General features: G+C 38.7%; 1 protein-coding gene across 2 annotated transcripts in view; it reads left to right on the top strand.

Moving 5' to 3' along the window:
• The window catches only part of prkcaa (protein kinase C, alpha, a), a 253,891-nt gene that overhangs the window by 182,532 nt on the left and 57,675 nt on the right, over positions 1–13,684 (top strand). For both annotated transcript variants that reach the window (XM_081381201.1, XM_081381202.1), the window contains exons 7-8: positions 1,453–1,587; positions 3,715–3,808. In XM_081381201.1, the coding sequence (XP_081237327.1) occupies positions 1,453–1,587; positions 3,715–3,808 (229 nt within the window). The remainder of the gene's footprint in view (positions 1–1,452; positions 1,588–3,714; positions 3,809–13,684) is intronic.

Genomic DNA, 13,684 nt, shown 5'->3' with positions numbered 1-13,684 from the left:
CAGATCAGCTTGGTAGGCTTGGAGCACTGCCATGGTGTGAAGGGCAGCACCAGCCTGACCTGCTGCCATGTACGCTCTGCCATTCAAGCGAGCCGTGACTCTAAGAGGCTTGGATGGCAGAGTCGGAGCTTTTAGTGTCGACGCCCGCCCAGATACGAGATAGTTCGCAAACGTCTCGTCAATGGGCGGCATCGACACATAACCATACTCCCCGATCCCCTCAACATCAGCGAAATTACCCCGCTGATGTCGATGAATACGGGCCGAGTATGGTTTCTCCCATGCCCTCTCGATCTCAGAATGAAGATCCGGAAGGAATGTGAGGCTCCGTTGAGTTGGTGGTCTATGTTCAGGGAGAAATCGATCGTCTAACCGGCCGCGAGCGATCTCTCCCTGAGCGCGCCGCCATGGCAACTGAAGCTTGTCAGTGGCGCGCTCCATAACTTCCACCAACTCAGCGTACATGGGGCAGGATGGCTGACGAGGTTAAGGATCTGATTCATCCTCCTCAGCCATCTCTTGCCCAGCCTGAAGAGCACTCGCTGCAGTATCAGTAGGAGAATCTTCTCCGTCATCCACCTGCAGCTCACTCTCGTCAGCCGATGACTCGTCGGAGAGGTGAACAACCCTCTCGAGACTGTCAGCGAGCTCCATCTGGGAGCCCCATGAAGAGCGTCGCCGCTCTGCCTCGGCACGAGCGGGACCCGATCCGCGAGGACCAGATGCTGAACTCTCTCCCCTCGAGAAGAGAGCCAGACGAGAGCGGAGCGTTCTCATAGGAAAACACTCACAGTTTGCGTGCTCTTCACCCAGACAGTACACGCACATCTCGTGAGTGTCACCCGGCGACAAATATCTTGGGCACGGGTCAACACATTTGACAAATTTCTTAGGACTTGCCTTGGACGTGCGTTTCATTTCCTTGCTGGAGTAGACGTTTTTAATTACAGACAAAAACAGTCCCTGAAGACGAAAAAGATGTTGTCATGTTTGCAAAGCGCCCCTTTTATACTTGCAGGTTGCACGTTAATCATTCACGCTAATGATTTACGGGCTGTCGCCGGTCAGCATGATTGCTGTGAGATGATATTTGATTTCAGACACCTGTCACGCCTGAGGCGTTCCCCATAGCGTCATTCTGACGTAGTGTAGAGTTCCCTTTCGAAAGGGAACTGAATTCAGCATTTAGTTAAGTGTGTGAAATCATGTTTATCTTTTTGAAGGAATTTATAAGCAAAACTTTATCATTGTAAATATTAACATGTTATTATTTACAAAAATAATATAAGTATTATAACAAAAGTGATAAGATAAATAGAAATAGAAAACAGTTTGGAGTTTTTAATCTGGATAATATATATTGCTGAAAGAGAGCAGATGGAAATCCCTGCTTTAGAATGATGAAGGGGAGTGCTAATGCAATGCTTCATCCTGTATGCGTGTGTGTTCCAGTAAGCTGAAGCCAGCAGATAAGGACCGTCGGCTGTCTGTGGAGGTGTGGGACTGGGACAGAACCACCCGCAATGACTTCATGGGCTCAATGTCTTTTGGTGTGTCCGAGCTCATGAAGTCCCCAGTGTGTGGATGGTAAGGATATGTCTCTTTGTCTCTTTCTTGCAGATCTTGGAAAGGTCTTGAAAGGAAAATTATTTGGTCATTAATTTTGTTCAGCAGTCTCTTTCTGCCATTATTAGTTAATGTCGGGATTAGTTAATTCCTGCCCATAAAGTCGGGAAAATGTAATGGATGTTTTTGTTCACACATTAAATGTTGCAATGATGCCAAAACACAATTGTCTTCAGCAGACAAGATACAGTCGTAATCAAAATTATTCAACCCCCATTGCAAATCAGGTTTATTGGCAAAATTTACAGACTTCCAGCTGTTTGCAATGAACAAATCAAACAAAAGTAATTGATATAGCTCAACACAACAAATGTTTCAAGTGGTTTCCTCAAATTTAACTGAAAATGCTTTTAATGACTTTTAATGACTTCTACTAACTTTTCTTGGCTGGCAAGTTTCTATCCCATAGAAGCCTATGGAGGAGTGAGACAGCTCTCAGATTTAATCAAAAATATATTAATTTGTGTTCCGAAGATGAATGAAAGTTTTACGGGGTTGGAACAACATGAGGGTGAGTAATTACTGACAGAATTTTAAATCCATTTTTTTGGATTAACTGACCCTTTAAACACACCTGGTGAAACTAATGAAGCACTTGATTGGTTGCATCAGGTGTGCTTGAGACAACACCGGGGGCACGTTCAAGTTCAAAACGGTGCGTAACGTTTTGCTACGGTTTCCGGGTTGAACGTCATGTTTCCTGGAAACGGCGTGCACCGGTGTGCAACAGGGTTTGAGATACGTTTTCTCTTCTTTGGTGGGTGTGTCAGAACTGCAGTCCAATCAGCAGCAACATGTATATAAAGCATGCGGTATTAAAGTGAACTTGCACAATGGGTTCAAGGAAAGTAATTTACAAATGTGTTCGATGCAGCTCGGTATACGCAACAGCTGAGGATATTAGAAGACATGTTTGTCGTAAGTTTTATTGTAAAAATATAGGATATCAACATAATGATGTAGTTGTTTATATTTTTAGCTTCATTGCAAGTGTATGACATTTAGTATAGAAATAAACAATTGTAATTAAGTGCTTTTCCTAAAAATGAGAAAGAAAATACAGGGTATTAAAACAGTATGAACTACAAATAAAGTCAGTATGTGAGGCTAAATAGATGTGTTTTAGTCTGAATTAGGTAAGATGTGTGCTTCCATTTCAGTTTCCACAAATCCCTTCACTCAATTGGGATGTTCTCTTTTGTTCTGGGCGGCAAGTGCAGTAACTGTAACATTGGGCATATTTTGTAGTATTAAACAAATATTTATACCGACTTCATCAGACTCCGAAAATTCTTCACAAAGAACACAAAGAATGGCCTTCTCAGCTGCCATAGTTGCAGCTCTTGCGTCATCAGAACAGTGTGTTCAACGCATCACCGTTTCTGTTTAAAAAACGTTGTGCAACGTTTTGTCGGGGCTGAATGCAGCCCAGTTTTGCAGATTTGTGCTGTTGTGATTCTATTCAGGGGGTTGAATAATTTTGAGACTGCAGCAGTCATTAAAAGTTGCATTTTCAGTTGAATTTGGGGAAACCACTTGAAATATTTGTTGTGTTGAGCTATTTCAAATACTTTAGTTTGATTTGTTCATTGCAAACAGCTGAAAGTCTGTGAATTTAGCAAATAAACCAGATTTGCAATGGGGGTTCAATCATTTTGATTACAACTGTATAGTCTATTTTATGGACTACTTTTTAATGGCCTTTAATAAAACTTTTTTTTTTTTTTTTGTCATTAGAACACATTTCTTTAAAAAGTAATCGTATTAATTTATGCTGTTATATAACGGCATATACAGTATATTTTGGGGAAAAGGTTTGGAACAACATGAGTGCAAGTAAAAACAAAATGGCAGACTTTTTATTACTGTGCAAGTTATTTTTGTCTAGTGTTAGTGTTCTGAAATTATGTGATATTATTTGGTATTATTTTTTTAAATATTATTTTGCTGTGGAAAACATGATATTGCTTTACAGACTCAGAATGAACCTTAGGCAGTAAACAAAACTGTGGGTACTTGAAATGTGCTTTGATGGATATCATAAATAAACATTCATAACTTGTACCATTCTCTTTACCTGGGATGCAGGTACAAAATGTTAAATCAGGAGGAGGGAGAGTTCTACAACGTGCCCATTCCAGATGAAGATGATGAGGATACTGAGCTCCGACAGAAGTTTGAGGTGACTCTTTTATTATCCTTATGTGCAAACAAATTTCTCTTTGTTTTTTGTTCTTTAGGAAAAATATTTTGGACATTTATTTTAAACAGAATTCAGCCTGAGGCTCAACTAACAGTTCTAATTGCTAATAATAAGCTTTTGTTAACTAAACATGAAGGATGAGAATTTAATAATTATTTAATGGCTAGAATGAGCAGGTTGGTAAATACCATCAATAAATGATTAGAGCCCTTAGAACGACTACTCACTGCTGAAACTAAAAACTACTGAGAGACACAGCAAAAGTTTAGTGTGAAATACCTTGTTATAATTTATTACAAGTAATTAAACAGAGTAAAATTATTTGACAATCAGATCTGTTTAGCTGGTTATCTAGAGCTGATCTGCCAGTATGTTATAGCTGTTGTTTTTATGTATCTGTCAGATATTTTGTTTCAGTGGAAACATGATTAGAATATATTAATATTGCATATCATTGCTTTCCTGAGACATATACTGTAGATGTTTGTACACATAGAAAAACATTACAGCTGCCTTGGGGTGGTTTATATATATGTGACCCATAAAACATTTAAAGCTAGATGCACAGTAGATGAGAAGCACAATACCACATCAGTCACCATTGGCTATTAGAATCAGTTTTCTTGTAATTCATTGGTTTGCCAGATGATGGCAGTGATTTCTTTTCTTGTTTTTGTTGTTGTTTTTTTCTGTTTAAGTGTTTGCAGATGAAAATCCCACCAGCATATGTGCTTTAGGAGCTAAACTCCCTTAGTTGTGGTTAGGGTTTTAGTATTGAGAATTACTGTAGATTTACATGGGCTATTCTATTTTATTCTATTTAAAAAAAAAATAAAAAAAAAATCCTGTGAATTTTCAGCAGCCATCACTCCCAATATACAGTGTCACATGATCTTTCAGAAATCATGCTGATATTTTTGTGGAAACTGCGCTACATTGAAAAGTTTGGGCTAAATAGTATTATTTTATTTTATTTTATTTTATTTTATTTTATTTTATTTTATTTTATTTTATTTTATAAGAAGAAATTACAACATTTATTCAGCAAATAAATGCTGTTGTTTTGGATTATCTATTCATAAAATTTTTGAGTGTTCTATTCATCATTTCTGGGTGATATGTTAACTGTCACCCCCTTTTTTCGAGCATAGTTCTGAATTTAAATGGTTGGAATTTATGGAGGCTTCTGAATACAGACTTAAGGTTGGTCTATTTAGAAAAGTGAAAGCAGCATCAAAAAATGAATGTATAAAAGTTATGAAGTTTATGTTTACTGTAAACTAAACTTTTTATTTTATACAAAATATATATTTTAAGAAAAATTGTGGACTCTAAAATTGTTAGAAAATCAAAGTCATATGTCTAGTTGTGATCCAAATTTGAGCCCTCTAAAAAGGGTTTAAAGTACCATATCTGTAATAAAGTCCAATTTCATAACATAATTAATTTTCACATGATGAATTTTAAGTGTTTAAGATATGATGATTACTAAAATATTTGATAGGGGAAAAAAGGCAATACAAAAGCAAGCCAAGTGTCCTGCTACTGGGACATGGACAGGTTCAATTCTAGAACTGTAGTAACCAATTCATTACTTACTGTCAAGCCTTTAAAACCTTTTTCAGACCACAGCCAAATCTATATAAAACAGTCTGAAACATCAACCAACTCAATCAGGACAATGAACAAAATAATATAATTCAAATGGACAGAAAACCTAATTATACCAATGTCATTGAATGTACAGAAATACTGTACAATCTCTACACATTCTCACACTCTCTATACATTTATTCCAAGTGCATATTCTGCATCAGTCAAGCAGTGAAAGATCTAAATGACATATTTTACAAAACAGAACAAAAAAGTGATTTGAGAAATTGACTCTGAAATTGGACTCTGGCAGATGGTTTGATTTAGACTGTAAGGCTCTGAGAAATGTATCCAACCAGAAAGCTCAGTCAAGCTCAATTTCAACAGGACCAGTTTGAAAAAAATTATAAAATAATAGTAATCATAATAAAAATAGAACATTTGGAAAGATCAATTAAAGCAAATCAAAACCCCTTAGATTTTCCCATAACAATGAAAGAATTGGAAGATAAATGGCAAGTCCTCGAGCACAAGAAAGCCTGTGGTGTTGACAGCATCCTGAAGGAGATGCTGAAACACACAGCGCGACTTCAGTAAAATTTTTCAGTGATGTTCTGTGTAGTTTTGTTTGTTTGTTTGTTTGTTTGTTTGTTTGTTTGTAGATCTGGTATCAGGGCCTTAGCCCCACTTACAAGAATGAAGACAAATTGGACCCCAACTACTACCGAGGCATATGTATGAACAGTAACCTGGGAAAGGTTTTCTGCAGCATTTTACACAAGACATTTAGACTTCCTAATGAAGTGCAATACCTTGAGTAAATGTCAACTTGGTTTCCTCCCAAAATGTTACACCTCTGACTACATTTTCACACTACAGACACTAATTGATAAATATGTACAGCAAAACAAAAGACGCTTGTTTTGTAGACTCTAAAGCAGAGGTGGGAGTAAGTCACACATGTGCAAGTCACAAGTAAGTCTCAAGTCTTAACCTTCGAGTCTCAAGCAAGTCCAAGTCAATTTTGTGAAAAGCAAGTCAAGTCAAGTCACTGCTTTATGTCAAGCAAGTCAAGTCAAGTCATAGCTTGGGTCACAAGTCACTGGCAAGTCATACAAACGTTTGATGATTTCACTGAATTTATATATTAAAATAAGTTAAAACTACAGAAGTGGTGGACTATGGTTTTATTTGCAACATTTTTTTTTAAAGGGGTCATATAATGGTACATGCACTTTTACAAGTTGATTGTACTGAAATGTGTGTTAGCAGTGCCTGTACACAACCATCATAAAATGATAAAAATCCATCCAGTGTTTTTTTTTTTTTTTTATCTCCTTATATGTTTGACCCGCCCCTCCCACGATTGGTGATTGACAGCAGCATTTCAACACAGACCCGCCCTCGCTCATGACTGAGCTGTCAATCATCATAGTCCGCGGTCCGCTCGTCATTGTTGATACCCTCACTGGAGCGCTGTCTATGAGCAGAATGGCGTCTGCGATTGTGTTCTTTGGTGTAATAAGGAACACAGCAGTCATTTTGATGTTCCTAAATCCGAACCGTTGAAGATGCAGTGGCTGAGTTTTGTTTTTGAAGGGATATGCCCAAAGGATTGATGCGGGGATTCCCTCACGGGAATTCCCCACGATCGTCCATGCTTTCATGTTTGCGCGAATCATTTCACACCAGACAGCTTTACAAACGAGAAAAAACGGATCGGTACCAACGAGTTCCTGCTGAACCTCCAGATGAAGTGAGTGTAATGTTTTATTAACCTTTATATTAATATTTATATTAATCTTTGCAAATTTGCAAACCTTGCTGCACACTTCAGATGAATGTGTCTAAGGTTTACACTCAGGGTACATTACAGCATGTTTTCTATGTACGACGTTCTCAATATAATTCATAATCCCACGTTTATAATGAACAACGCGTTATGGTTATTTCAAACGGTGTACGCACAGAACAGAGGGGCGGGGTGAGCAAAGCTCATTATCATTTAAAGACACATGCACTGAAACGGCGTGCTGAAAACAGAGCTGTTTTTGACCAGGTAAAATTAGTGTTTTCTTACAATACTAATGAGAATTTTTAATTAAAGTATATTACAAACTTTTAATTTAGACCCTAAAGAATCATATTAGCTTGTACAAAAATGGCATTATATGACCCCTTTAAATATGCATTTCCACATACAGCTAAGTGGTTAGCCTACTACAAAAAAAATATAAAAAAAAATAAAATTTCAAATTACATAGCCTAAAATGTAAATGTAACTGAAATTAGGCCAACATTAAAGGTATAGCGGAGGATTTTCTTTTTCCGGGTGGGTAGTGTAAACTATTGGTCCACCTAAGTGTCAATCATTCTGGTGATATGTTTACGCAAGGCCGTCGTACGTGCTCGTCCCTTAGTTTTCGCTTTCTGCGCATGCGCACTTTCAGGTGTTTATGTGTGGTGAGCTAGAGCTCAGCCATTCATTGAAGCTCGCCGTTTCACCGGGTCCTTTGAAAATGTCTGAGGGTCGCAAGAGAAAAAGTTTGTACGAACTGTATGAGAAGAAGAGAAAGGCCTCAGAAGAGAGAAACAAGATCAGAGTGTTTTTGGGAGATTGTTTCACACGATGGCGTGCGCTGAAAACACAGGTTGGGCTTCCCACTGATGCCTCAGTCGCGAAGTTTCTACTTGACAGGTAAAGTTTGGCATGCTATTTGGAGAAAAAGTGCAAATCTTCTTTTGGAAAGTAATCTTGTATGAGCGATGCCGACAGCAACTTGTAAACAGAGCGTGCACGAGGAGAACCTCGCACACGTTTAATAGGCGTTCCCTATCGGGAGCAAGAGTGTTGCGCATGTGCATTTTTTCAAAAAGTGGAGAGGGCGGTTCTTATCTAAAATTCGGAAAGATCCTCCGCTATACCTTTAAAGCATGGAAAAATAAATATGCCTCAAACATTGCAGAAGACCATTAAAAGGTATTAAACAATTCACAATTCAAGTATAATGGTTCCTATGCCACCAAATGGCATTCTTCAAACTGGCATCCCCTTTATAGAAGTTATATATTTTTAATTATGAAGTTAAAACCGTCAACAGGTTGCGCCAAATCACCGTCTTAATGTACGAGTCATAGAAGCATTCATTCAACTGATTTGTTCAAAACGGCAGATTGGTTCTGGAACTAAGCAACTAGGTCACTGAATCACAAATACGCATAACTCTTTCTGTGGCTTGTTTGGAACTATATTGTCATTGGAGAAATAGAGCAAAAACAGAGAATATTTGGAATATTATGTCTAAAATGTCACATCACAATATTCACTCTTTGTTTACTGAACTGTTTTATAAAATCATTATCACATTTGCAATCGCGCCAATATTCTGGAATTTTTTTTTTTTTAACATCATATGTTATAATTATAAAAATAACTCATACTAGGATAATTTTCCACCACATTTTGAATTTTGGGTGCATATTAATTCTGCTGGCCTTTTGCCCCCAACCCCCTGATAACATCTAACCCTGCTTTAAAGGTGAACTAAGTAACTTTTTTATCTTAACCGAACAGCTTCGGAGTCATTGGAATGGTTATATGACTGTTTTCGGGTTAAATGGTGGTCTTCTCGCACCCCTCGAGCGCCTGTGAGACGAAAAACCATCCTTGCAACTTTGGGGCGGCGGGCCGGCGGCCGCAGCATCAGGAAGTATCGCGTGATATCAGGTCTCGCGATGTAACAAACTGCTTTACGGCACTGCACACATATACTATCTAAACATTTATATGCTAGCCTTCTGTGTATTATACATACCTCAGTGGACATGGCTCCGTGCGTTCGCCGGGTTCTTTGAAAACAAATGCACATGACCAGCGGGAGAAGATGGGACGAGCCAACGAGTTTTGACGACAGTGTTGTCAAATATCTATTCCGAAGCTGTAGGGGGAGCTCTATCGAGAAACCCATGAGCAAAAAGCGAGAAAACAGCGAAGAAACCGGCAAAGCCGCATGATGCAGCTTTAAGAGAAACATAAAACACGACAAAACATTAACAGTAGTGATGACAAAATGAGGCTTCCTGAAACACTGAGACCTTGCAGCCCATTGCTTCAGCCAAAGGTTCATTACTCGAAGCTTCATTCAGCATTGCTCACTAGTGACACCTAGCTACTGTGCAAAGAAATAGCAGACAAATTAATTCATTCTGAACCAGTGTTGCGCCCCCCCCCACTCCCTCCCTCCCAATGTATAATTTATAAAAATACTTTTATAAATAAAAATATTTATTTATTTATTTTGTAGGCCTACTCACTGTTGATGTCTGTAACCTTTCATTTGCAATAATAAAAAGACATGATCAGACATTTGTCCATTACTGTGTATAATATAAAATATGTATCTTTCTCTGTCTGAATTTACTTGTGCAGAGTCACACACATAGTTAATTAATTATTCATAAATTGTTTGGATAGTGACAGTATGAACAACAATAGTGACACTGTGTTGAGTGCAGTGCTTATGTTAGAGGGAGTGTAATAAAGTACATTTATTCATTTAGCAGATTATAGATAACAGATTGAAGTAAACTGCATCAGAATAGTCCAGAAGGAAGGATTACAATAGATTTTTTATTGAGAAACAGGATTATTTCAAGTGTGTTGGGGTTTAGATGATTCCTCTTCTTGGACAAAATCTCTCTAGCCTTGGAAAAGATCCTTTCACAAGGAACAGAGGATGCAGGGGAACGTAAAAATGGCAGTGGTACAAATGAGGACACTGATGCTTCTGTTGAGCCCAGACAGGGGAGGATTCCCTCTTTCTTGCTGACTCCATTACCAGGAAAAAGAAGAGTCACAAAAAGCAAACAAATCCAAAAGGGCAATCCAAATCAAAAAGCAGTCCAGTCCAGATGCAAAAATCCAGAGCAATCCAAATAATCTTATCTAATTAATATAACAAGACTATAATATAGCTAGGCCTACTATAATAATAATATACTATAACTATTCTAACCTGATAATGTAATAATATACAGCCCTCACATATGACACAATAACAACAATGACAATGATAGTTTTCTAACTCTCTGACTCTCTGACTCTACAACTGCTTCTACTACTGCTGACAACATCCACAAGGTGGCGTGAGTTTCGAACCGCATTTTATCCGGAAGTGACACTCAGACCGAACAGATGACGTATCCACACAAACCGAGGCCTCGTTTGTCAGTAGTCACGTGATTTTCACGTTAACAACACAAGCCTCGAATCGCGGCTTCATCTGGCACGCCCACTTTTTCTCGACACACGCTCCGACGCCTCGCTTCAAATGTCACATCACTAATTAACAGTTTTCTATGTTGTTTTTTGTCATTGGAGAGAACGACATATTTGGCTTTAAAGCATGATTTGAAAGAAATGTGGCAAATGTTAAGCATATGCCATCATTAATTATCATTTGAATATTGACAACATTAAGCTACATTTGAAAACATAATTGTGTATAAAGAGGCATGCTGTTTTGACCAATATTCTCGCTAGATTTAAAGATAAATCTAATTAACTATAACAAACAGGTTAAACAAGCCATAGCTTACTTTTAGACGTGGTGAATGAAGTTCGACTGTTCGAGGTTGTGATGGTCGTCCGATAACCCTTGCCTGTTATTATGCGTAGGCTACAGCAAATCTTCTTGTATGAATATGGTCAATTTCTAGTGTTTATATACAAAAAGAAACGATGCTGGGAGATGTTTTTGTATTCAGCGCGCTCACCGCGATGTATGTTTTTTCTGGGCTTGTGCAGCGTGACGCAATCTCGCAGACTCTGATGACTGGCGTCAATGGTTCCGTTGCTTTCATTTTGTTCATCAATTGATGTTGCTATGATTTATATAAAAATGTATATCAAGTAATTCTCGAGTCATACAGTTCAAGTCAAGTCAAGTCTCGAGTCATTGGATCTCAAGTCAAAGTCAAGTCGAGTTATTTTCTTAATTTAGTCAAGCAAGTCTCAAGTCCTTAAATTTGCGACTCGAGTCTGACTCGAGTCAAGTCGTGTGACTCGAGTCCCCCATCTCTGCTATAAAGTTTTAGTTTCAATCTGGCATGAAGGATTATGGGCCCTATCTTGCACCCAGCGCAATTGACTTTGTACACCGACGCATGTATCATTCCTATTTTGCACCCGCGCAAAGCGCGCTTTTCCCTCCACAGAAGCACGTCGCTAAACTAGGGAATGAACTTGCGCTCCCTGGGCGGTTCAGCGCAAAAAAGGAGGCGTGTTCCAGCGCAAACGTTCCTTCATGCTATTTTGCAGGTTTAGAAAACAATTGCGCAACTAACCAGGAAAAAATAGTTTAAAGTCAGTGGCGCGTTGCGCATGTTATTCATATGCTATTTTAAGGGCGCATGCTTGGCCATAATCAATGTAGCGTGTGCACAACGCGCATACACTTTGATTCTCTCATCTACACAGAAGCAGCAGTTTTCATTTTTGCAAATCATACATTATTATGATAGATAGATAGATAGATAGATAGATAGATAGATAGATAGATAGATAGATAGATAGATAGATAGATAGATAGATAGATAGATAGATAGATAGATAGAGAATTTATTATAAAAGCATACATCTAGCTTACACATTTACCCAAATTATAATACGCCTTTTTAACCGAAGTTAATTTGGGTGGGTTTCTCCATTTCAATGTAACTTCTCTCTTTTACGGCCGTGACGAGAGCGTTGCTCTCCTCGGCTGTGAACCGCTCCTGGCGCGCGCCTGGCAAATCCGCCGTTACAATAGGAATCCGCTTTAGAAAAAGCGCGTCTGCTCTTAAAGGGAATGTGAGATGACGCTCTGAATGGTTTATTGCACGTTACGCCCAAACCACACCTATGAATAATGAAGCTACTTCAGACCAACCCATTTTAGATTTGCGCCTGGCGCAAGAGTCATTTATCCCGCCGGGAAAATAGCAACAGCGCCAAGACCCGCCCACAAAGTTACTTGCGCTTTGCGCTTTGACACTTGCGTTTCAGATCGTTAAAATAGGGCCCTATATCTAATACGTATTGACCCGGAAAAATTCTGTGAAATAAAGTGCCTCCTTTATGCAGACGACCTGGTTCTCCTGTCACCCACTAAACCTCCAAAACACTAGTTATGATTTTTCAGAAACACATTCACCTGGAATGCTATTTGGCGCTAAATTGAGAGTACACTGTGACAAACTACCTGAGCACAGTGACTGATGTGAAATTTAGGAAAGCGTTGACGATGTGTAGACTCAGCAAGCACAGTCTGATCATTGAGGCAGGCCAGCGCAGACAGACATGGGTCATCCACTGCAGGTCCGGGAGTGATGAAAACAGAGAGGTATGCCCAAAATATGAAACCATCAGAAACCACTGTTATCTCAAAATTAACAAAATATTTCCCCAATATAATAATTGCATTCCAACTGAAAATGTACCTTTATTCTCAGCAAAAAGCACAATATGTTAATATAGACACAAGATTTGTGGATTCCCGAGGAACTCCTGAGAGACCAACCACAAACAAGAACACCTAAATAACATTTGATGAAGATACTCACACCCCAAACCCCCCATTGCATATGAATGTAGATAATGTTGAACTAATTATTCAGTTAATAAGTTCATTAGTAAACTTACATTTCTCCTCTTATATTGCTTGTTCAAATCATTTTAAAGGTGGTATCAGCGATTTCAGGCCCAAACATAAATGATCACATTCATCTAATATTTCGCTAGCTGCACGCCCCATAAGCATGCTGTCAAAAAAACGCGTCTCTCTAGGTAGCCTAGGCTCAGAGATCTGCACACATAAACAGTTGGTATCAACATCACTCAAAACCAAAATAAATAGTGTTCCAACCAATCATCGACAGGGGCGGGTGTTGTGAGGTTTTGCGCTCGTGCACAGCTGCCTATGACGGCTGCATGCGAAAACCTCACAACACCCGCCCCTGTCGGTGATTGGTTGGAACACTTTTTGTTTGGGTTTTGATTGTTTGGCCAAACAGACTGAAAACAGCTGTTTTTGTGTGCAGATCTCAGAGCTTAGGCTACCTAGAGAGACGCGTTTTTTTGACAGCATGCTTATGGGGCATGCAGCTAGCGAAATATTAGATGAATGTGATCATTTATGTTTGGGCCTGAAATCGCTGATACCACCTTTAATATGTTGGCAATGCAAAATTTACATTTTTAATTGCAAAAAAGATTGTTGAAAT

Source organism: Scardinius erythrophthalmus (assembly GCF_964197995.2).
Source record: "Scardinius erythrophthalmus genome assembly, chromosome: 12".
NCBI lineage: Eukaryota > Metazoa > Chordata > Actinopteri > Cypriniformes > Leuciscidae > Scardinius > Scardinius erythrophthalmus.
The sequence above is the reverse complement of the archived record's forward strand: the minus strand, read 5'-3'. Positions and strand labels throughout refer to the sequence as shown.